Source organism: Leishmania panamensis, assembly GCF_000755165.1.
Source record: "Leishmania panamensis strain MHOM/PA/94/PSC-1 chromosome 33 sequence".
Taxonomy (NCBI): domain Eukaryota; phylum Euglenozoa; class Kinetoplastea; order Trypanosomatida; family Trypanosomatidae; genus Leishmania; species Leishmania panamensis.
In genome coordinates, this window is record NC_025880.1 from 625,522 (window position 1) to 646,862 (window position 21,341).

The 21,341-nt window shown below is 56.1% G+C and overlaps 6 protein-coding genes across 6 annotated transcripts, besides 1 other annotated feature; all 6 read left to right on the plus strand.

Moving 5' to 3' along the window:
• Nucleotides 1-1,470: 1,470 nt before the first annotated feature.
• On the plus strand, nt 1,471-4,050 carry LPMP_331580 (hypothetical protein; the record flags this gene model as incomplete). Its single annotated transcript, XM_010703948.1, has 1 exon — nt 1,471-4,050. One exon carries the CDS (start codon nt 1,471-1,473, stop codon nt 4,048-4,050), a length of 2,580 nt encoding a protein of 859 aa, XP_010702250.1.
• A 1,518-nt stretch (nt 4,051-5,568) lies between these two features.
• LPMP_331590 (hypothetical protein) lies at nt 5,569-7,431 on the plus strand (the record flags this gene model as incomplete). Its single annotated transcript, XM_010703949.1, has 1 exon — nt 5,569-7,431. The coding sequence occupies one exon, from the start codon at nt 5,569-5,571 to the stop codon at nt 7,429-7,431; it is 1,863 nt and encodes a 620-aa protein (XP_010702251.1).
• Nucleotides 7,432-8,843: 1,412 nt separating this feature from the next.
• On the plus strand, nt 8,844-9,437 carry LPMP_331600 (hypothetical protein; the record flags this gene model as incomplete). The annotated part of the gene is made up of 1 exon (XM_010703950.1): nt 8,844-9,437. One exon carries the CDS (start codon nt 8,844-8,846, stop codon nt 9,435-9,437), a length of 594 nt encoding a protein of 197 aa, XP_010702252.1.
• Nucleotides 9,438-10,452: 1,015 nt separating this feature from the next.
• Nucleotides 10,453-10,860: a repeat region.
• An 828-nt stretch (nt 10,861-11,688) lies between these two features.
• Nucleotides 11,689-12,375, plus strand: LPMP_331610 (hypothetical protein; the record flags this gene model as incomplete). The annotated part of the gene is made up of 1 exon (XM_010703951.1): nt 11,689-12,375. One exon carries the CDS (start codon nt 11,689-11,691, stop codon nt 12,373-12,375), a length of 687 nt encoding a protein of 228 aa, XP_010702253.1.
• A 2,061-nt stretch (nt 12,376-14,436) lies between these two features.
• LPMP_331620 (elongation factor 1-gamma, putative) lies at nt 14,437-15,099 on the plus strand (the record flags this gene model as incomplete). The annotated part of the gene is made up of 1 exon (XM_010703952.1): nt 14,437-15,099. One exon carries the CDS (start codon nt 14,437-14,439, stop codon nt 15,097-15,099), a length of 663 nt encoding a protein of 220 aa, XP_010702254.1.
• Nucleotides 15,100-19,505: 4,406 nt separating this feature from the next.
• Nucleotides 19,506-20,489, plus strand: LPMP_331630 (hypothetical protein; the record flags this gene model as incomplete). Its single annotated transcript, XM_010703953.1, has 1 exon — nt 19,506-20,489. The coding sequence occupies one exon, from the start codon at nt 19,506-19,508 to the stop codon at nt 20,487-20,489; it is 984 nt and encodes a 327-aa protein (XP_010702255.1).
• Nucleotides 20,490-21,341: the final 852 nt, after the last annotated feature.

Genomic DNA, 21,341 nt, shown 5'->3' on the forward strand with positions numbered 1-21,341 from the left:
CTGTCGCTACTATTGGTCTCGTTGTTGTTGCCCTTGTTAGTGCTCCCGAATGTGGTGCTCCTCCTCTGTCTGGTTGTCTGTGTGTATACGTGCGAAGTCTTCCTCTTCCTTGTTGACGCTCTCTCTCTCCGCCTACTTCAAATGGTCGAACTTGCACCCCTTACTCTGCCCTTGTCTGTGTGTGTGTGTGTGCGTGTTGGCGCAGCTGTGTTTCTCTTTTGGTAGGTACACGCTTCCAATGGTGTATTCTCTGCAGAGTGACACCACTTACTTTTTGCTCGCCCTCACAAGGCCCCTTCTTTCCACCCTCTCAATATGTGTCTGCCGGGGGACAGACAGATTTCCTTTTCTTAAGTGCGGCCCCACTGCAAGATGCAAATCACCCAAAGGAAAAGTACAAAGTAAAGGGCCTGCGTACCCCCCTCCCCTCCCCCATATGCAGTCTGAGGAAAGCGGAGTCGGCTACGAGAATGGTTTGAGAGCACTGCACCTTACACACGCACCGGAGAGCAGTGAGGAAATCGCAGAGGAAGACGCATCCAGAGCTCTGGTGGGGTCGGTTTGGTTTCTTACTCTCTCCCTCTGCTCCTTCGTGAGGGAAGGGCCCTTTTACGAGACTGAGCCCTTTCTTTCATCTCCTCACGAGTATGTTGGCGATGCCAGGATGTGACTCCAGTGAGCCTCCCATGCGTGCCTCCCCGCTTTCTCCTCTGTCTTCAACAGTCCTGGAGCTTGCCTCTTCTCTCTTTCATTTTTGCTGGTTTCCTTTTTTCTCCCTCGTATGCGCGTGTGTTGTCGTTGCTCACCCTACCCCACCCACACCCCTCCCTCCCCCTTCCTCTCCCGAAGGAGCACCGGAGAAAACCTCCGCTTGACACACACACACGCGCACAGAGCGAGTGACCCATACACATACTCGAGCATCACTTGGGACCCCTATCTCGACGAGTACCGAGAGAGGCTCACACAAATCATAGAAACTGAGCGAAGCACGCGCTTTTCTTTTTCGTAAAGGAGAAGACCCTGAAGAGAGCTAAAGGCACGAGAAAGCATTCAGAGCGGTGCTTCTAACTGTGTGCTTGCTGGTGATTCATTTGCTTTGTCTGTTGCGCTTGCTGAGGCCTGTTCGCCCTATATGGGAGCTCGCTTCGTCTTGGCACGACGACCAGGGAGGCCGCGCTGTGAAGCTCAAGGCAGGAAAGCACACACACACACTGCGCACGAAACCCATAGACGTTAGGGCACACATACGTACGAACGCGCAAAAGTAGCATAGAAGGTACACACACATATATTTATATATATATATATATTTATTTATATATATATATATATATATATTTATATTTATATATATGTGTGTGTGTGATATGTATAAAGCAGTGCTCCAAATACAAGAAGCTGCGCCATACCCTCCGCAGTGCTCTCCTTTGCTTTTCTTTGTACATTCTCTCTGCTTCGCAGTGCGACATGGCCTCCTACCACCCCGCCCCGCTGCCGGTGCGCTTTGACAGCAACGTTAGTCTCACTTTACACCAGGCGTTTCTCTCGACAGCCGGCGTGCTGCTCTGCGATCCTGTGGCACGCGTTCATGTGGTCACCATCAAGACACTGCACGCAGCGCCGCCTCCCTCCGTACCCAAGACGAATTCAAACAGCCGCGGCGTTGCCGCAGCGGAGGGAGGAATCCGTATGGTGCTGAACTCGAAGGAGGTGGCCAAGTCAAAGCCGCACTTCTTCACCACACACCCCAGCTTCAACGAGACGTTCAACTTCACCGTGGCAGAGACGAGTGCCCTGACGTCGCTGTCGATTCCAGGACACGCAGTTGTGGACAGAGCTAACGCCGCCGCCCAAGGCCGTAGGAAACAGGTGGATGGCAGTGTGCGCAATACCAGCAGCGGCACCAGCGAGAGCGTCGTGGACTACATCGTCGTCACGATCGAGTCTGCTGACGGCACAGCCTTCTACGGTGAGGCATACGCGCCTTTTAGCCCACATTGCACCAGCGCCATTCCCGCAGCAACCCCTGTACGCGTGATGTTGACCCCTCGAAACGCCCAGGACGCCGCAGACCCGCTTTTTCTGCAAGACAACGCGCTGCTGGAGGCGAAGCACCTCGATGACTTTGGGTTTGTGACGATGAGCTGGGAGGTGGCAGTGGTGCCACGGGGCGGGGCGCTGATGGGGACTGAGCCTATGCTTACCTCCTCCTCCTCCTCGCCTCCTAGCGCAGCACCGTTCCCAGTCGGGTTGACGCTACGGGCGACGTGGCTGGCACGCACCGCCGCCTACGTTCGCGGTGCCCATTACACCACATCCGTCGAGTTCGGAGGACAAGACCGCTTTATCTTCTCCAATCCTCAGCAACCGCTCTGCTTGACACTGCACGGCGGGTCGGCCGAGGCGGCGCTGCACCGTGCCGTCTTACACTGCTCTGTCCAGAGCGTTGTCGATCCCACAAAGTCGCATGACGTGGCAGTGCCGCTGCCGCTCCCGCCGCTGACCTCCGCCGCGGCCCGCAACCGGGACGTTCGGTGGACTGCGCCTGTTCGAACTATCAACGGCGTGGACCTCGGCTTACTGCTCGTGACGATGCGAGTGTCCAGCAAGCCGCTCTCCATCGATCCGCCGCGCTGCCCAGACGCGGCGTGCACGCGTGTGAATGACCCCGTTCATCAAGAAGAGTATCAGCACGTGGCAGAGCTCTGGGGAAAGTCACAACCGCCGCAGGTGCCTCCTGGCGCTTATCAGCCCATTGCTTGGGAGTCTCAGGCGCACGTCTTGGAGGCTGCGCAGCGCCAGCGGAAGCGGCAGTGCATCCTGGAAGCGCAACCTACTGCCGAGCATGTGCGCCACATATTCGATGTTCTCATGGGTCGCGCGTCGCTCGACGCCGGGGTGGCGCGTGTGGCGGCAACGTTCAGCAGCAAAAACCCTGCAGAGGTGACAGCCGGAGATCTGCGGGAGATGATGGTAGGCTGCGCCTTTCACGCGGCGCAGCTGTCAGTGCAGGATGCAGCGCGCTTCTGCTTCGTGGCGCTTCGCCGCGACGTCGAGGACGCCGTAGCGGCTGAAGAGGTGCAGTACATTGTGGATCACTGCCTGCTAGAGAAGACGATCGAGATGCCGACCAAAGAGAGAAAGCGATTAGTCACCGACCTGTTCGCCAATGTCGCCACTGTCTCCTACCATGACTTTGCAAAGTACATGTTACACAACTACGCCTTGTGGGCGACACTGGGTGTACCGCTGACTGTGGACGAATCAGCGTCGAACGTGCAACGTCAGCATGCTGCCCTTCTTCACACGCCAGGAGCGGGCGGGGTCGTATTGGACGTCGCCACCCTTCCTCAGCCGTCCCAGGGGTCGATTGGTGCGCCAGTGACAGCGGGAGCGGCAACCGCCACGCAAGGTTCTGCTGTGGCCTTAGCGGCCGCACTCGCTGATCCTGCGTCGTCAGCTGTGTGGCGAACGTTTGTGGTGCGGGTCGCGCAGACGCCTCAGAAGGCGTTCAACGTGACTGCTCACGCGGCAGACCGCATTAGCGATGTCATGGCGATGGTGGAAGGCAGTACCGGCATCAAGGCTGAATGTCAGGAGTGGCGAGTGGTCAGCGGCGGAGCAGAGGGTTTCGGGGTCTCTTCTACTACAGCGCAGAAGTCGCTAGATCCCGCGACGCTAGTAGGCAGCACAACGCTTGGTCTCCCGTCGGCACTGCGCAACGGTCCAGCGCAGTTTACCTCCTCCACCTCTGGCGGCAACACTGCGCAAGAGGTCTGGATCTATGAGGCCGAGGAAACCATCCAAGTGCGCTTTCATGTGAAAGATCGACTGCACAACAAGAAGGACTGGCAGGAGCGGCTGCCGGTGAAGGAGAAGGTGCTGAAGGTACGCGCTGTAGTGCAGCGCAAGACGCTTATCCCACTCTCCCGGTGCACTCTCACACTGAAGCGCAGCAATGGCTTGGTGACGAAGCTGCAGGACCGCCACACGCTCGCTCACTATCATCTTGGGAACGGCGATGTCATCGAGGTCTCGCACGATTAACCGCGCCAGCACCTCCAGTGCGTGTGCGGCGGCCGATACAAATGGCATAAACAGAGGCCACGCGTAGTCGGTGTTATCAAAATAGGGCCGTTTGGGGTGCTTGAATACTCGCGTGCGTGCATCTGTCAGTCAGAGGTACTGATCGCGGCAAGCATCATAGAGGGTGCTGCACGGGAGGCCTGTCGGCGTGGGTGGGGAGCCTGAGTCTTTAGAAAGTCACGTTTTTTTGGTCTTGCGTTGTATGTGTGAGTGTGTGTGGGGGGGGGGGGTTGTGATGCTGTCTCACTAGCGTACACGCGATACATGTAGGCAAGGGACACACAGACGCATACGTGTATATCATCAGTTCCCCGGGGCAGTGGGGGGGCTGCAAGGGGTGCGTGGAAGGATGCATAATGCTATCTAGTCTGGGTCCACATCCGTTTGGTTTATTGTGTGTTAGCTCTCGCTTTTCTTTCCCTTCCGTGGCTCTCTCGCTTTGCCTGTTTGTGCCGCCGCCTGTCTGCCTGCAGGTGACACTACTTCGATTGTTTTTTTGTTCACTTGCGTGCTTTCTTCTTGGAGATGATCTTTTGGTGGCACATTCTGCGCGAATGTGCACGTGTGTGTGTGGGTGTGGATGTACGCCTGAAGCAGCAACAGCACCCGTCGTGGCTTCTAGAGTCCGATGGTGTGTGGTGTGCTATTGCTACTTCTCTTTTTAGCTTCTTAGAGAGAGCGTGCGGACAATGCACCAGGGACGACAGAGCAAAAGGCAAGACGCACGTCAATTCTGCAGGCGCGCACGGGTCTCTGTAGCGGAGACGCGGGTCGATGTGTGCGGCCCACGAAAACGCCCCCACCCCCCCGTTCCACCCGTTTTGTTGTTGTTGTCCTCCCCGGCGCCTGCGCCGTTGGTGGTGGAGAGCGTGTGTGCGTGTGTGTGTGTGTGTGTGTGTGTGTGTGTTTGTGGAAGTGGCACATTCGCTACTCTCCTTCAAGTACAAACCCCACCATAGGCAACAAACGACTAGCGCTTTGATGCCGCCTCCCCCACATATCCCCAGGCATATTCACTAGTGGAAATAGAGCTCTGCTGCAACGGTGTCTTGCGATGGGGCTTCTTACGGGTCTGATGCGGCGCAGAAGTGACTGTCTCATTTGGTGTGGAGCCGTTGAGCAAATAGAAAGGGGAATTTGTGGAGCAGGTCAAACCACCGCACACGCATAACACTCGCCTGGAGTACACGCCAGATCTTTCAGTACGCAAACGTGGCGTATTGTCTTTCCTCTCCTCCCTTCCCACTCACACTGCTGCGGCTTCGTTGCTATTACATGCCTGACGCTCTCTGTCGCACGTGCATCTCCCCTCTACTTCCATTACGCTACTCCAGCCGGCTAATACACAGGCAAATACACCATGCGCCCCCATCCCTTGTAGAGGACCGATCACTTCCAGTCGCTGCCTCGAGCAGTCCTTACTTCCGCCTCTATCTCTCTCCGCCGTGAAGTCTGTTCAAGCCTTTAGTCACCTGCGCCATGCGCGATGTGGTCACCCTCTTTATCGAGGCAAGCGTAGCGAAGGGAGAGTGGAAGGCAGCCCTCAGTGCTCTACAGCTCCCCCGAGACAGTCAAAGCAGTAGCACCAGCGCCGGCTCGCTGCTTGCAGTGGAGACGTCCTCGAACCTCTTCCGTCTCTCCAGCACCCTCTCCAGCAAAGGTGAGTGGATTGCGGCGCTCGCAGTGCTGCGCAGCGCCGCACTGCCATTTGCCGCGCAGGGATGCAAACCGCACTCGTCTGCGTATCTGACAGCGCGCATCCAGGCATACCAGCATGTCCTGAAGGCCTGCTGCAGCGGCAGCCCAGTAGAAGTTCTAGACGACGCCTCAACAATCACACGAGCGACTGTGTCTGCGCGTGGTGTGGACTCGAGTACGGAAGAAATGTCCTTCGAGTGCGTCTTGGCACTGGCCAAGGAAGCGTTTTGTGTGTCCAACAGCGTGCCTGAGCTCTTCGGGCGGAACGAGACGCTGTGTGAAGAACCGGCGGAACGAGACTTGGCGAAGCCGCTCGTTGCCCCTGTAGGACCCACCTCTGTGGGTTCAGATGCTGAAACGGCATGTGTCGAGGACTTGTTGCGATGGTGCCGCGCTGAGCTTCCCCGGCGCCGCTCCCTCACTGGCGTAGCAACATTCGAGCAAACAGAAGCCGCCATACAGCAGCTAACGGAGCTTTCTGCCGTGGCTTTTCGCGCCATCTCAGACATACACACGGCCGTATCACACAAACCATCAAGAGAGCTTGAAAACAAAGCAACCGCACACTCTGACGCCGGTACATCACATACACGAGCCGCCTCGGATGTGCAGCGTGCAGAGGGGGACCTCACAAAGCAACTGGCCAGCAACAGTCGAACCACGGGTGCCTGGGCAACCTCGCTCAACTTTCTGCGGCGAATTCCGGCGGAATGCGTCACCGGGCACCTCTTCACCGCCCTTCTGCGGCATCTCCTCCAGCATCACCGAGGAAGCGAGGTAGAACAGCTGGTGCGGACCTTCGTATTACCTGAAAGGAGTGGCGGCGGCAGCGCGCAAAGCCCCTTTCCAGCCCTGACACACACGCCACCCTCACGTGCCACGTCGAGGGCGCTACGGGCAGACAGTGTCGTGATAAAGACTGTGGCGGAGGTGTGTCACCGGCTTAGATGCAGTGACTTGGCGGCTGCACTTCTTCTCGATACAGAGACACGCGCTGCGATGACGCCGTCGGCAGCTGTGCCATTGGTGATGACGCTGCGTGACGCCGGCGCGTACTCGTCGGTGCTGCTCTGGTGGGAGCTTCTGCGGAAGGAAGAGTCGGTCCTACGCTATCCACTTCTGCGGCACGCGAAGCTCAGCAGCTATGTGGCTTCGTGTGTCTTGCGCAGCACCACCGAAGAGACACAGCAAGCGGCCTCCTCCTCCACAGCGAAAGAGACGCGTGCCAGCCCCGCCCCTCGCTGGACTGGAGAGTGGCACAGTGCGCTGGACGTGTTTCGCGACGCGGAGGCACCAGCACACGATCCTGCCCTCGTCCTACTTTTTCAGCTGCGCCTGCTTCGGCAGGCTGGGCAGTGGAAAGCGGCTGTGCAGCTTTTCAACGCCTTCTGCCAGGCACATCCCAACGTGGTGGACTCCGAGCAGCCTCCCCCCGATCTCGCTGGCCAGAAGCACCATGGCCGACACAACGACCGGCGTCGCTGGCGCACCCGCCGTGAGACCCCCTATCTAGCTCCAGGTAAGGAACGCGTTAGTGCCATGAAGAGCGCATGGGCTGTCCTGACAGAAGAGCGCGCGGAGCAGTGGATACCACCATCCGTGCTTGTCCACCTGCGCAGACAGGGACAAAATGTGCAGTCATGACAGTTGAACACGAGTTGGTGCGGCAGCGTTTTCCTGTTCCCACCAGTCCTTGTCATCCTGAATGTGCGCATCCTCAGCTGACTTTTCCATTTCTTCTGTTCAATGGAGCTCTTTGCGGTGGAGTGCGTCTGCAAGGCGGTCGCCATCTTAGTCAAGGTGGCGGTAGTGTGATGAAGCACACAGTGTAAACACTGCGGGGATATGCAACGTATGCGTTGATCAGAAACAAAAAGGAGGGCACTAGTAGCGCTGATGAACGTGTGTGCCTCAATGGGTCGCAGCAAGCACGCACACGTACACACCATTACAAACAGTTGGACAAAGACCGAATCACTCCCCCTCCTCATACCCTCTACTCCCACCGTTGCGTATGGCGTTTGGGATGCGCACCTATGCGATACAGGCATCTTCCTCCTCATTACCAGCGCTCATAGTTGCTGTTCTCTACTCATCATTTCCTAACCATCCGCGCCCATACCGCTTTCCTCGACCACTGCCTCTCTTCGCACCTCGATCAGCTCTTTAGCACGCGCGATCGCATCACTTTCCGCTGCTTCGGTGCTTGACAACCTTTTCTCCGCTGCCCCCGTGAAAGGAGGGGAACCCTGCAAGAGAAGCGCACACGCGTGCACGTCGAACGGCGTCGGCTTCTGCCTCACTTCACATTGGTTGCATCTCGAGACCCACGTTAGACGGACAAAAGGAGGGAGAGGTTCAGCGCCCACGCAAGTACATTCATATGCACACGAAACCAACACAGGGAACTTCCTGAAACAGGTGAAACGAGGAAGAACAAACAACAGTCCTGCTCCAGCAGAATGCCTTCCTCCAAAGTGTCGGACTGGCTTCTGCTAGACAACAGCCCCCAAGGCGCGAGCAGTACGAGCTCTGGCTCACCGGGCTCTATGAAGCTCAGGGAGATGCCGCCCGCTTCCCTCACAAGCTCTCAGAACGAGCATACGAGTCAGTCTGACACGTCGAACACCTTTGTGGCCACGTCCGGGCAACACCGAGATGTCCACAGCGGAAGCATCAGCGGCAACAGCAACAGTGACAGTGACCTCTACAGCGAAGGCGAAAGCGAGGGCAGCGACAACCTCTTCGAACGCCCCGGTAGCATGGCACTACCAGCATTTCCGCATAGCCGTCAGCGGCATAGAGTACATGAAAGCAGCAGCAGGCGCGGCTCTTTCCAGCCTCCTTCTCTGACCACACAATCAGAGAAACGAGGCGGCGGCGGTAGCAGCAGTAACCTTGCCGCAAAGCGAATAAAGGCCTCTTCCAGCGTCACCTCCGCGTCCTACTTCAGTAACCCCAATGTGAACTCATTTGACATTCGCAACGAAGTCGACTGCTGCCTGAGGTATCTGCGCCACCTTTACAAGACGGTAGAGGAGGACCGGCTGCCGTGGATGACGGACTTCGCTGACATTCAAAAGATGGGGCGGCCACGCAAGATGAAGGAGATTGCCGGGCGGCTCAACCTGAACATCCCGTACTACTCCTCCAACTACGTTGAAATCTTCTACGCTGTCACGATGCCGCTCCTTCTCCTGTACAACAAGCCCTTCTTCATTGTAACCTTTCTAACCATAGTGGTAATCCACTCCATCCGAATGCACAAGAAGAAGACGCACACGTACGGCGATAGCGTGGTGGTGTTGGGCCGACCGATCAGCTACCGAAACCTGGGCCACCTCCTCGTGTTCGCCTTGGTGATGCTGCTCTTCTTCAACGGATTGCGCACCCTGATGTGGGTTCTCCTGCTGAACTTCTGCATCATTGTTCCACATGCACTGATACGCAAGCCCACGTACTTTGATGACGAGGACCTCGAGAAGTGCCGGCCAAAGATGGCACAGTATGCGATCTGTCTGATTATTCTGGTGCTAGCCTACTTGGAGGGTGATACGTCCCACGACGAGGAAGCAGAAAACCGGCGAGCCGTAGAGCGGGAACGAAAGCGAATGGCACAGGTACTGGCGAAGCGCGAGTCAACGGGCTAACTTCTGACTACTGAGGTGATTCTTTGGGTGGCAAGAGCAGCTTATGGGGGTGGCAGAGGAAGAGCTACTCGCCGGCTACACGCGCTACGGCGGCGCCATGCCCCACTGGCATGAAGGAAGCGTCCCCGCTACAGTGTATGTATGCTGTTGCTTTCTCCGTGTACAAGTGTGCTCGCCATTGACCGACTATGTGAAGAGTCTTGTGGCATTTGTGTTCGTAGCTTTGCTGTTGCTCTATATTGTAGATGACGTCCGTTCGAGTGCTTCATATATGTCCTTCACTGCACTGTCTTGCCTCCTCCCCAGTGCGTGTGCACTTTGTACGCACACGTGTCGCGCATCGATGGGCATACTCACCATAACCTGTGTGTTCGTCTTAGCGTGGCGAGCGAGAACTGGGAAGGTGGAGAGAAGGCAGTGGAAGCATCAATGGATAAGCATCAGAGATCGAAAGAGAATGAGTGGTGTGGTTGCAGATGGGGGATTGTGAGGTGGCTCCATCGAAGCATGCTGCTCACTCTATCCTCCTCATGAAAGTACGCTTTGCTGCTCTGGAAGAGCTCTACAAAAGTGACGACGACTTTGTGCGAGGATAAGTGCGTGTGTGTGTGCATTCCTTCTCGCTAGCGTCCTTTCTCTTCCCTGGCTGGCCCGGGGATGCCATCCACCTCCGCTCGTTGCGCTTCCCTTTCATCTTGCCTAATGACGTGGTCCTACACTTTCTGTGCCTCTGGGCGTGCATATATGGGCGCGAGCCCGCCAAAAAATAAAGTGCTGCGGTCACATTCTGCGCAGCTGTGGGTGTACGTCGCAGGCTTGGATAGACTCAAGCAGCAATGGCTGCCGGTGCCTAAGACTTCGCTGTAACAGGGACTCCCTCTACCACTTTCGTCTTCCCTCCTGTACTCTCTTCTTACGTCGAGGTTGCACTTGGTCACGCGTGTCGCGCAGAAGCCCAACCCCTTTCACACCCTGATTTCATCCGGAATGCTTTTCCCATGCATGCAAGGATCTCGATGACGGAGGGGCATATCAGTGCGTGGTATCCAGGGTCCGTTACCCCCACTCAGCGTGGGAAAGCCAAACAACCCCTATCCCTGCTAATGCCGAGACACTTCTGCTGGTGTCAGCGTGGCTCTAACGCATTGCACCTGGGCTCCGCTACCTACTGGTGTCGGAAGCGTGAACCACCCCGAGGGATGCACCAGGCAGCGGCCGGCATATGGGAGGGGTTGTGAGGAAACGTGCGTGGCGAGGGTTGGGTGGAGTTTGGAGCTGAGGCGATGCTCAGATGACTGGGTCGGCGCGTTCTTCTAATGCGCGTCTGCGGCTGCTTCGCACCGCGCGGTGGGCCCCTGACAGGCCGGGGGCAGAGTATCGTTCAGCTTACGTTCTACGACGAAATGAGCACGTTGAATGAAAATAGAGGACCCTTATTTGTTCCCTTTCGCCTTGTACATCTTTCCTGGGACACCAACGGTACGGCGAGATCGAAAGAGGGGAAGACGATGAGGGTTTCTTTTCCGTGTCCAGCGGAAGCGAGATCTTTATTCCGCCTGTCAGTGATGCGTCTAGCTTTCATTCACTTTGAGAAAGGGCCGCAGTAACCTTATGGAAACTGATCTCTCGCCATTTCTACTGCCTGTGTCTTCAGTGCAAGTCCCGCGCATCTGATCCTCTCCAAGTATCCACCCGAGGAAACATGAAGCTAGGCGGACAGGTAGCCCCGCCCTCTCGCCAGCGCAGAAGCGCAGCATATATGCGTATCGATGCTCTTACAGGAAAGACGCTCTCTATTCCTGCTGGTATAGCCTCGCCTTAAGCGACCCGATCGCACACGCGCCAGAAGGTGCGTCGATTGAAGCGGGTATGCTGACCTGCTACTTATGGTCACAGTGTGACTCTCTTTCTCCCTTCCTCCACCACCTCCCTCCCTTCTCCTTCCCCCACGCTGGCGAGGGAAAGAAAGGATTCACCGCACCAACACGCGCACACTTCATCTTTCCCGTAGTGCGCCTCTCTCGATCTTTTTGGTGCTCATCGCTGCCTTTTCCCTTCTCGTGCATCTTTGTTTCTCCGAGGAGCCCTAGCCCCTTCACCTCTCCTCCTGAAGTACACAGATATACGCACTTTGGCCTCGGCGCCCGCCTCTCAATCGCCTCACCTCAGTCCCTCCCCCTTCAACCACAGACTTCTTAGTAACGCCGACATGTTACACTCTAAGACTAACGGCGAGATCGGGAAGCAAGAGATGATAGGTAAGATTTCTTTTGTGGAGGGCTTGGCTGTCGGTCCCGGCGCGGACGGGTCGACTGAAGCACCCGCGGCTCACAGCGCTGCTCTTGCGTATCCCGGGAGCGACGAGCCATTGCCCAGCTATGCCTCCATCATTTTCTCGGGCAGCTCCACCGCTGTCAAGGTGCAGCAGCTGTACCACGTGAGTCGCCAACACGTGATGCGCAACTTCACGACCCTCCGTCCATGGTCGGAGTTCTTCGACACCACGTTCTTCCACTCACCATCCGGAGTGACAGACACCGTGAACCGTCTGAACCGCAACCTCCCCTACTTTTACGCAAACTACTTGGTGCTGTCATTTATCTGCTCCTCCTATATCCTTCTCATCAACCTGCCATTTGCAGTGTACACCGTGATGATGGTGGCATGGTACATGTTCATCCGAAACCGCTCTGCCATAGTGGCCGCTCTCGCCGCCCAAGGTGCCTCTGAAGAAGAGCAGATGGTGTACATCGCAAACCGCCCTTTCACTGTATCGCAGCTGTACCTGATGCTCGTCGTGTTCGGTGTTGTCGGCTTCTACCTCACCGGTGGCAGCTCCGTCATCTTCTGGTTATCGTTGACATCGCTTGGTGTGTCAGTCGGCCATGCATCGATGCGTCGTCCCCCCATCCAAGACTCCGCCTTCGACTTTGTGTAAAGGTGGTAGCCTACCGCATGCGTGCGTAGGCCCGGCACCACCACCACCCTCCATGAAACTGCGTTGGCGATGCGCTGAGGAGAAGAGACGGGGAAGATACTAGATACTGGGACTTTCCCTTTGTGCGCATACAGAGACACGGTGAAAGGTCCCTGGGTCTTGGAGCGTATGTAGCCTTTTTTGGCGGATGTGTGTTGTGTGCACGTGTGTGTAGCAGCTCCACGGCAGGAATTGGACGAAGTGACTCGTAGCTGGAGGTCTTTCGAGCCTGCCTCATGCTGGTTCCTCTTTCTGTCCTTCCGACGCTGAGCCCCCTCACAAAAATGTGTGCGTGTGCCCACGTGTGCATGTCGTTGTAGATCGTACTCTGCACTACTTGTTGGTTGGCTCCTTTTCTTTTTTTTTTGCGGAGGGGGAGGGGGGCGCACTTGTACCATCTCATGTTTTACTTCTCGTGTCTCCATACCGCAATGCCAATGGTAAAGACCTACTGTTCTTTTGGTCGCCGCTGTTGGTCTCTCTTCCTCTATCCCTCCTTCACGCTCATCACCTCTTGTCGATCGCACGTAGGGTACCGTATAGCCCACTCAACCCCCATCTAGTAATGGTTGGCCTCGTTTGCTCTATTTAGCTCTGTGGCGAATTGCATACAGTCACGCTTGCATAGACATCGGCCTTTGGTCACAGACACAGTTGCGCATGCTTCTTTGCGTGGGAATACGTTTCCCTACATGAGTATCGGCGTTTACTCGAGAGGCGCCCCACCTTGGCTTGCCACTCGTCCCAACGGTAGACTCGTGTGAAGACTCGAGAGAGAGAGAGCAACCAAAGGTAGGAATCAAAGCACTCTGTGCGTGCGCGTTCTTAAACGCTCTTCCCGCCTTTCCACTCACCCACCCCACATCACTTGAGGAACGCTTCATGCCGCCACCACCACCTCATGATTCACCGCTACCTCGCGATCGGGCGCCCCTTTTGGCTACTCCTTCTCGGACCCTTTCCATCTTTTTTTCCTTTCACCCCCTACATGACTACAGTGTGAAGTAGCCTGACAGCGTGTGCACACACACGTGCCTTCAATTCAGCTCCACAGCGCCCCGTCCATCCCATCAGTGTCTTTTGTATGGCGTTCCTATCTATCCGTAGCCTCGATTCGGAAACGTGGGAAGCGCACAAAAATGTTGCAGTTAATTACTTTGTTTGTGGTGCTCGAAGTGCAGTAGCATGCGTGTTGCGGTGGACTTAGGTGTCTCTTCGTGTTTCTCCGTCGTTATAATTCAAGCTGCCACAGACGCACGCTTTCGGGCCGTCTCATGGTTGGCGCACTCGTGCATTCCTCCCTACTCCTGTTCCTTGATTATAGCCTACTCCTCCACTGTGGGCACATGTATGTCTCTGGTGCTTTCCACTTCGCGAAAGATGATTCTCTATGCTTCATACTGGCCTTAACGCTACGCGATTCAGACGATATCACTGAGCCACGCACGCACACACACACATACATACATGTGTGTGTGTACTTCAAAATCGTGTACCTTCCTCGGCTGACGTGCTGTTACAGCGCAGGTGAATTCCTCTCTCCGTGGAAACCTACTGCCTACACACGCAAGGGCAAACAGAACAGAGAAGCCAAAGAGAGGGCTCACATTTGCGACAATTGCATCAGCGGTCTCTCTCTCCCCTCTCGTCTCTTTTTCCCTCGCCCCTTCTGCCTCGTGTGCTTTTAGGGGAGTCTCTGCATCGCTCTGCGGCAGTTAACACCGTCCCTTTCAGTCTTTCACGGCCTGACGGACTCTTCTTACAGCTGCTGTAGCGCTGACCCTCATTCTCTCTACCGATTGTTAACTTCAGCTTTATCCCATAGTTAAGAAGAGCGGCCATTCCCTCATCGTTATTTCGTTTGGTTTTCCCCGCCTCGTTTTTTTTTATTTTCCTCCTTTCCTCTCTCGTTTGATTCCGGCTATTCCATCCTGTGGCCCTCCCCCCCCCCCCCCACACACACACACACTTTTTTTTCCGTCGCATCTGTGCGCGAGCGTGCGTGTGGGCCTCCTTTTCACAATGCACCTGCTCTACCAAAAGAGGCCCGACAACGCGCCAGCGCAGAAAATTCTCGCAGCAGCCGCGTACGCGGGAGTGGCGATTACCGCTGAGCCATGTGACGAAAACAAGGCTAGCGCCGATCCTGACTTCCTCAACTACTGCGACCCATGTGGCGAGTACCCTGTGCTCGAGCTCGAAGACAGCTCTGGTGTCTGCGTGTTTGGCGCCAATGCGATCCTGCGCTATGTGGCGCGCATGCAAGATGAGGGGTCGGTGCACCCCTACGGTCGCACACCGTTTGAGGCGAGTCAGGTGGACATGTGGATCGACTTTTCTAGCACGGAGATCGACGCGGCAAACATGCCGTACATCCGTATGGCGTACGAGAAGGACACCAGTGACGTCCCGGCGGACGCCCTGGACAAGGTGAAGGCTGTGTTGGCTGGACTGGAAGAAGTGCTGAGCGTGCGCACCTTTCTCGTTGGCGAGCGCCTGTCCATTGCCGATGTGGCCGTCGCCTTCTCCATCCAGTGGGTGTACCGCTGCAACCGCAAGCATGGCCACACCCTCGCCAAGGAGTACCGTGCCGTGTACCGTCACTACAACACAGTGATGCGCCACCCCAAGATTCTCGCCGTGATGCGCCGGGAGGGCGCAGCACTCGGGCCTTTGCGCAACTAGAGGCAGCGTGTTGGCCTCTCTTTTCCATCCCGCTGCCACAATGTGCAAAACAGGAAAAAACGCATCCTAGACGCGAAAAGGACCCCGGCGGAGAGTGCCTCGTGAGACTGCCTTTTCTTTTTAGCTCACCCCCCCTTCTACCGTGCACCTCTCACCCCCCCCCCGCGCACATCTCTGTGTGTGCGTGTGTGTATGTAGGGGAGGGATTTTTGCCATCAATGGTACATCCATAGAAGTCCCTTACGCCCCTCCCGACCACCATCACCTTCCCCTCTGCCTACTTCTGATTGCGGGGTTTTGCTTGAGAGAGAGGCTGGCCAAGCCCTGTGCATTGTTGTTCCGACTCTTCTGTGTGATTCTGTCGGGCTGTGTGTGTTTCGTTTACTTTTTTTTTCCGATGTTTTGCCTACATTGTTCGACTCTGTTCGTTTTGTTTTTCGTGCATTGTCAGCTTCTTTTTCTCTTTCTGTGCGTGTTTCGTGAGATTGCCCGCGGTGGCAGCGGATGGTCACTGCCTGTGAAGGTTGTTCGCCGCTGATGACATATGAATTGAAGACGCACATGATTCCCTCTGTAGGTGTGCGTATGTCTGTGGATTTCGGTCTGCCTGTTTCTCTCTCTCTCTCTTTGTTTAAGCGTGTGATTTTCATCGAATGACCTCTTTGTGTAACAGCAGTGTTTGCCTGCGTGGCTGTCGCTCTTCGACTTCCCTTTCTCGCTGTACTCAGCATCTATATGGGTGTGGGTGTGTGGGGGAGGGGGGGCGTGTGCGTGTGTGTGTATGCGTGCCTGCGGCCGAAAGCAGCACCTTTGGCTGTTGTTGCGGTGTGGGTTGCGAAACTGGCGAGTCACGGCAGTGTACAAAACGAGCAACCCAAATAAAAGAGACATGCAACAACGGAAGGGTACACCAAAACCCCATCAGTAGCAGCACCCTCCTCTGTGCCTCCTCATCTCCATCATCGTTCTCTTCCTTTATTTGGCGACGGAAACAAGAGTCAGCTGTGCCCAGGCACCTTAGTTTTCCAAGAACTGTTTCCCGCGGTCGATTCTGCGGCGCGCGCATGGTCGGCGAGGAGGAATGAGGCGAATTGCATTTGATGTCTCTCTCCCCAGTAAGCCCTGCCATGCAGATGAAATGAGCTCAACTTGGACACCCCATTTATGACACGCCTACCCACTCTTCTGCCCCCTTCTCTTTCCCTCCCCCCCCCCCTACATTGCGCTCTCTGCCATCTCGTCTCCTTTGTCAGGCACATCGTAACTGGCGTGGTCATTAGCCGTGAAGCACTCGGGCAGTCACGGACATAAACATACTCACACGCGCCATCATCGCACGTGGCTGCTCACATACATGTGGGCCTCTCCCGTTGTCTGCTCAAACATCCTGTTGTATTTCCCTCTCGCTATTGTAGAACTGCTGCTAATCCTGCTCCGTCTCCTCACCAAATCCCCGTCGTGTCGTTGCCATCCACCTAGCACGCTACCCCATCTACCCCTTCACCTCGGCCCGCGCTAAGCGCACATGTATACTTACAACGCTCGCCTGCTGCTGCTGCTGCTTCTACTGCCCCCTCCATTTGCTTTGTTCGGACAACCATAGACGTTTTTCTTTTGCATTCTTCACTTACACAAACACGCATGCGCGTTTGTGGTAGAAAAGAGACAAATCGAGCATGTGATGTGTCGCCGCTGCTGCTGCTGCTCATTGGGAGGGGGAGAGGCGCGTTCTTTTACCGGTAACAAGACGAAGAGAAGGTGCGCGGATTTGCATCAGCTCTTCTTCTTGGTTGGGTGCTCCCAAGACACACCGGGTCGATCGCTCTCTTCTACCCTTCACATGGAAAGAAAACAAAGAGGCGCTCGGTGTATGGTGAGAGCCCCACCCCCAACCGCGTGCGCCTCCAGTCTTTGTGCAGCAATCAGGGCCAACGAGTTTATGCTGCACGCATCGCTACTGGTGTTGAAGTTCTTTTACAACATCATTCCATGCATCACCTGGCTCAGCAATGCGACTCTGGTGCAGTTGGTCTGGTCCACTGCGACGGAAGTTGCACCGCACATTTTCTAACGACACCACGGTGAAAGCCGCCACCCTCTTCATGTACAGTCACGTCGTCTTCTCGGCACCAGTGCTGGCGTGTATGAGTTCCAACTTCAGATTGCCATCGATGCTGTTGCGCGTGGCAGGGCTCATCTTTGCGATGCTACACTTGTTCTCTCCACCACATATGCGCTACGCAGGAGAAAGGTTCAAAGGCTCGGCGACGGGGAAGACACTAGCGTCACGTCTGAGACAGTGAAGACGAGCTTCCCAAAGTCCGCGGAAGTGAAGGGGAACTTGAACGCGAACCGCAGCGCAAGTCTGCGAGGTGAAACAACGACGTTGGCAACCTCAACGAGCGCTTGCCAATGCTTCGGTCAGTCACGAAGTCTGTCAGCGGCGCTGACCGATCTACTCCCCCCCCCCTCCTTTACATTATCGAAGGTATCGCCGACGAGCACGCCGCTGTCCACGCGTGTGCGTGTAAACCACGGCCTGATCGGGGATGGAAAAGCCAAGTTTTCCACCAAGGTTGGTGCTTCCTGTGCGGCTGCCGTGTCGGGGTTAATGGACTCGCTCACGAGTGCTGGCGCACTATCGAAGATCATTTTCATCTTTCCATTCGAGGTGTCGGCATACATTAATCACAGGAGTTTTTCCATGCCGTCCATCCCCAGCACGGCACTCTGTCTCCTCTTCGCCTGCTTGACCCCTATGTTCAATTCAATCACGGGGCCACTCCCTCCTCGTGCCCCTCATTGGTGCGTGTGCTGGATTGGTGGCTAGTCGGATCCTGAGTAAGGTGCTCGGCCCGAAGCACTACAGTATTTGTCTGCTGGCGCTTCTCTTGCCCTCGTCTTCCATCGTTATCAAAAATTAGGGTGTCGATTTAGGTGCTCTTCACGGCTGTGTGTGCAATCGTCATAGTGGCGGCTGCTGTGTACGACCAACGACAGGCAGCTGCCAAGGTGGAGGCGCGTCGCGCCAAGGCAACTGTGCGACGCCCGACAGCACTGCCCCGCTCGCCCTCTCCTCTTCGACGACGATGGCGCGCAGACCCCATGAGGCGGCCACCCCTGGGGGTTGACAAAAGACGAGTCGATCGAGTATCCGTTTCCAGCGGCAAAGGTGGCCGCGGCTGGGAAGCGGCTTGACTCAGCTTCTCCCCCTCTGGCGTTGCGTGCATGCCGTCGGCAAAGGAACCTGAAAAGGCTACGTTGGCGGCGGAGGCAACTATGAATGCAGTGACGACAACGTCGACGCCCTCCCAGCCGCATAGGGTGTGCGCGGAAGCGGTGACGCGGTGAGCGACGGAACAGGATGAAGAGCTGCTGCACCGAGCAGAGCACGGCTTGAGGTGAAGTCTGCACAAGGGGGAGCGCCACCACTCTGTGAGAGCCTTGGTGCTTGTCTCCTCCTCTCCTCATCCTGACTCTGCCTTCTCAGGAGTATGTTCACTACGCCTTCAGAGACGAGAGATGCTACTCATCTTCAGAGCCCACGTCGCCACGATGTGGCACTTCCAGGCACCGTGACTGCTGCATAATGTTACCGTGAGTTAGGTCGGTGTGCATCTCTTGTTGGTGCAGGCATGGAAGAGAGGAGGAAGCACGCGTATCTGCAGGCTCGCGAGCATACATGGAAGGGTGCAAAAAGGAGGGAAAGACGCCTGCGTGCCTGTTTTGTTTTTCCCTCTGCCTCTTCTGCCCATCTGCACGTCAGAGTTGTCAACTATGGTGTTCTCAGTGTTGCGGCAATTGACGGCGCCACCCCCCCCCATTCCCTCCACTCGCTATAGAGAGCGGATATTCCACTGCCAGGATCCAGCCTCCACCCTCTCCTCGAGTCTAACGCCTGCCGCTCTCCCACTGCGGTTTTTTTTTCTCCTTGTCGGCGCAAGAGATGCACGGCTGACGTAGTGCGGCGAATCTCCTACTCGCTTCGTAAGCTTGCACAAGTGATGGTTTCCCCCGGGCTCACGCCAATCCCTCGTTGCGCACAGTAAGACGGAATAGGCCGTTACAGCATCTTTTGTAAGGCATCCCTTTCCCTCATCCCTGTAGCAACTTTCCCGCTACTTCTGCGTGCAGGAAAGCAGACCATAAAGCCAAGTGGTGCCTTTACCCTCACCCTCGTGCAACGGCCTTCGCACCCCCTCAGTGATGTGCGCTTTGAAGACGCCTGTCCCTGACTGTTGCGCATGTCCATGTTCATTCATGTCGGGGTGCGTTTCTCCCTTGAACGCTACACCTTGTCCTCCTTCCGTCCACCCCTCTTGCCTACTCGCGCTCAACACCAGGGACGTGACGACATTACTGGAGCACACTTCACACCTGTGTGCGCCCGCACGTCGCCCTCTACGATGAAGACGGACAAATTGGTGTCTGAAGCAGTTCAGACGTTCCGAGAGGCACAGAACCTACTGCCCACCCTCTATACCCATCTCTTCGCACTGGAGAACATCATGAAGCAGAAAGCCGCACTGGTCGGAGCTGCGCGTCGGCGTGAGCAGTGCTTTGCGAAGGCCCTGCACGCATCGCATTTCCTTTGCATGGATGCGGACACAGAAGAGCGTACACCTCTGGAGGCTATAACGGCAAGCCCCAGTTGCGAGCACACCACCTCTCCAGTGATGACTTCCCCACTGGGGGTCCTGGCGGCGTTTTCGGCTGCCACGGTCCACCACCTTGTTGCTCAGCACCAGCGAGATGTGGAGGAGCTCCTCGGGGTCGTTTCGCGCATCACACAGCAGACTTGGTCGCAGAAGGTAGAGCAGCTCCAATCCAAGATTGCGCGGCTCGAAAGGGGAGACGAAGTTGACAAGGCACTTGGGCATCCTCCGTCAACGAGCGGCACTGCAGCCGCTTCGTCAAGGCCTGCTTCATCCTCGTACTTTGCTACCGCCTCAGAGCTCTCCGTCGCGCTCTACGGCTTTGCAGCCTGCCTGCTGAAGATGGGGAGTGTGTTGCAGGAAACGATGCTGGCACTCCGCAAGGATGCTGGGCTGTCTCTCATGACGCACTCCGCTCCTGGTACATCCGCTCTGTTGATGTCCACCACCACCGACATGGCGAGTCACCTTGCCACCATCCTGGCTCGCGAAGGCAGGAAGGGTGAAATTCTGTCATTGCTACCGATGGATCCCTCTCACTGGGAACCCCTGAAGGAGGCCACGTCAACCTCAAGACTCTTCGACCGGGGAATAGGCGTCGCGGTGGCGCCTCTGCAGCCAGTGCGGCTCGAGGATGCAGTGGGACAGCTCGGGTCCTTCTTGGAGGCACGCTGGAAGAGTTGCTGCGACAGCTACCTTCTTCCCGAATCGCACCTGCTACTCGCCCTTGTTTAGTATCTTTACACAATGATGTGGTGCTAAGCACTACCTGTGTGTATGTGTGTGTGCGCTAGTGTCTGAGGGTAGCTTTTGCTAGACGGGTAGTGCTTACCCCGATGAAACGCGGTTATCCTCGACGCCTCTGCGAGAGTGCGCACATCTCCCACTTGAGAGACATGCAGAGTGACGGCCTAAGAAGCAAAAACACAAACTTCTCAACACCCTCTCCGAGACGCACTCTAAATGCAGACGCAATTTTTGTGAGTCGACTAGCAGCCGTATTCGGTGAGGATATATCTGTAGACACATATACATACGCATATGCACACACTCAGCCTCCCTCTACTTCTCTCCTCATGCCAATGGATCTCCTCATGCCTGGTGCGTTCTACACACGCGCACACTATTCTTCCTCCGTCTCTCCCTTCTCCTTCTTTCTCTTTCCCCTCTCAACCTCAGTCCTTCCCTTCCCTCCCTCCTCCACTCCGGGCCGTGTTAGCAAGCGCGCACCTTTTTTGTGTGTGTGTCTTCATGTTTCTCCCTTGCGTTTCCGTCACCCCTCTTTCTCCTTCTGCGGCTCCAGACTTTTTCTCTTGTGATCGTCTTCACCACCCGGTGCTGTGGAAGGAAAGGCCGTTGCTGTTACTGTTTTATCCCCCCTCTTTCTCCGTCTCTGTGTAGTTTTTTTTTGCTTTTTTTGCTTTTTCAGGCGGTCACCGCGTGTGACTCAGCAGGGCAAGGGGGGGTCGTTGGTACTTTCTGCTTTACCCTTCTTCATTTCTCGCCAACCCTTTACAAGTTTTGTACTGCATCTCATTGCCCTCACCCGCTTGCACGTTCTTGTGTGAGCTATCGTTGTCGGAGTGG